Consider the following 1,823-nt stretch of genomic DNA (forward strand, 5'->3'; position numbering starts at 1 on the left):
CAAGTAAATAAAAACAGAAATAAACTATATCTTGTGTCCTTACTGTCTTCTGACAAAATGTCTGGTTTTGTTAGGTGAAATCATCATTTTTTTATACCAGAATATGCTTAAATGTAGATCTGATTGTTGTACAAGTAAATAAAAACAGAAATAAACTATATCTTGTGTCCTTACTGTCTTCTGACAAAATGTCTGGTTTTGTTAGGTGAAATCATCATTTTTTATACCAGAATATGCTTAAATGTAGATCTGATTGTAGTACCAGTAAATAAAAACAGAAATAAATCATTATATCTTATGTCCTTACTGTCTTTAGCTGCATCTTGAGTACCTTTTGAACTTCAGAGCTATATGAACAGAAAATAAAAGGTGATAAAAATATATTTAAATTTTTTACTTATCACCTTGCTGCAAGCCTGCTAGGTTTCCTTAAATAGAAACTTTTTTAAATAATTTGAGCTTACTACTGTGTGATAAGTAGAATTATAAGTGCTTTGGGCATTTCTTGTGATTAGGCACTATATAAATAAATCCGATGCTTTTTAATATTTTTAGGCTAATCAAAATGATTTACTTTTTTCTATTTACAGTCCTGCCACTCGCACAAAAGACACCTGTGGCCCTTCCATCACAGCTGTCGTTTCTACTGAAAGAAACAGCAAGTGCCAAAACAGAGTCATTTGAAGGTTTGTTTCAAATCATCRTTAAATATTTGCCTGTTGCACAGATAACACTHTCTGGGTAATATTCACAACTACACAGTACTTCATCTGTTGTCTTAAAATTATACTGAAGCATGATACTGAAGCCATAAAAAAGCAAATGAAAGAAAACACTCCTTTTCAGATTCCAGCACAAGGACAGTTTCAACAGCTGCACAGAGAACGCTTTCCTTTGCAGGCAGTGCTGAAGATGGTAAGTGCAGACTGCATCCAAAACCAGTATTTTTTTACTCTGAGTAGTTGGATTTATTAAAAGCATTTTCACACTCTTTCAGATATTTTGTAAACAATTTATCTAGTATTTGGAACACAGATTTTTAAATAGAATCCTAATTGCATGTGTGTGTTTTTTTATGAGTTTCCTCAGCTCAGCCACCCATCACTGRTCCTCTGCCTGAACTTGACACTGACATGAACAGCTGGAACTGCTCTCAGCACCAGAAACTGTGGATGAGGACAGAGATGCAAGATCTTGGACTTTGGCCTGGGTCTCGTCCTGTGCGGAATCTTGGAAATGCAATTTCCCTCTGGCGTCATCCTCCACAGCCTGAGCTAGTACAGACAGTAGCTGAACTTCCATCACCCAACTTCTTTCAGCTTCACCCATTCTTCATTTGGAAACCTGAAAATGAAATTATGTCCAGGCTGAAAAACAACTACAATCTACCATGTCTTCATGGCTGTTCTAAACCACAAGTTGTTTCTGCTGGTGTGGGCCGTCCTCGGGTGATAGTTGGGACTAGTGGTCAATATTACATCCTGTCCTCCAGGCTTTGCTGCAAGTCTTGTCGAAGGAACTGGTTTGCTGATAGTCCTCGCTGGCTGGAGAAGCTGCCCAGAAGATTCACCAACCTCCTGCCTGCATTTCTTACTTACAAGAAGGCCATCTGTAAGTCAGTCATGGATGAGCTGAGACGCACTGGGAAGTCACCCACAGATATGGCTAACCAAGTGAATGAGCTCATGCATCTTAAATATGAACGAGCTCATTTAGCATACCTACAGTCCATTGAGAGCATATGAAATATATATATTGTCCAGCAAAGGTTCTGTCCATGTATCAGTCACAGGGCATGGTCAGGGAGATGACCTGGAAGGAGT

The 1,823-nt window shown here is 38.2% G+C and overlaps 1 protein-coding gene across 1 annotated transcript in view; it reads left to right on the forward strand.

Annotated features, from left to right (window-relative positions):
- Positions 1 to 590: 590 nt before the first annotated feature.
- The window catches only part of LOC106535932 (uncharacterized), a gene marked incomplete at its 5' end in the record, with an annotated part of 4,949 nt that continues 3,716 nt past the window's right edge, over positions 591 to 1,823 (forward strand). The window contains 3 exon segments of the mRNA XM_014033086.1: positions 591 to 686; positions 847 to 915; positions 1,090 to 1,741. Of these exon segments, the coding sequence (XP_013888540.1) occupies positions 1,134 to 1,741 (608 nt within the window).

Source organism: Austrofundulus limnaeus, unplaced genomic scaffold (assembly GCF_001266775.1).
Source record: "Austrofundulus limnaeus strain Quisiro unplaced genomic scaffold, Austrofundulus_limnaeus-1.0 Scaffold1621, whole genome shotgun sequence".
Lineage (NCBI taxonomy): Eukaryota > Metazoa > Chordata > Actinopteri > Cyprinodontiformes > Rivulidae > Austrofundulus > Austrofundulus limnaeus.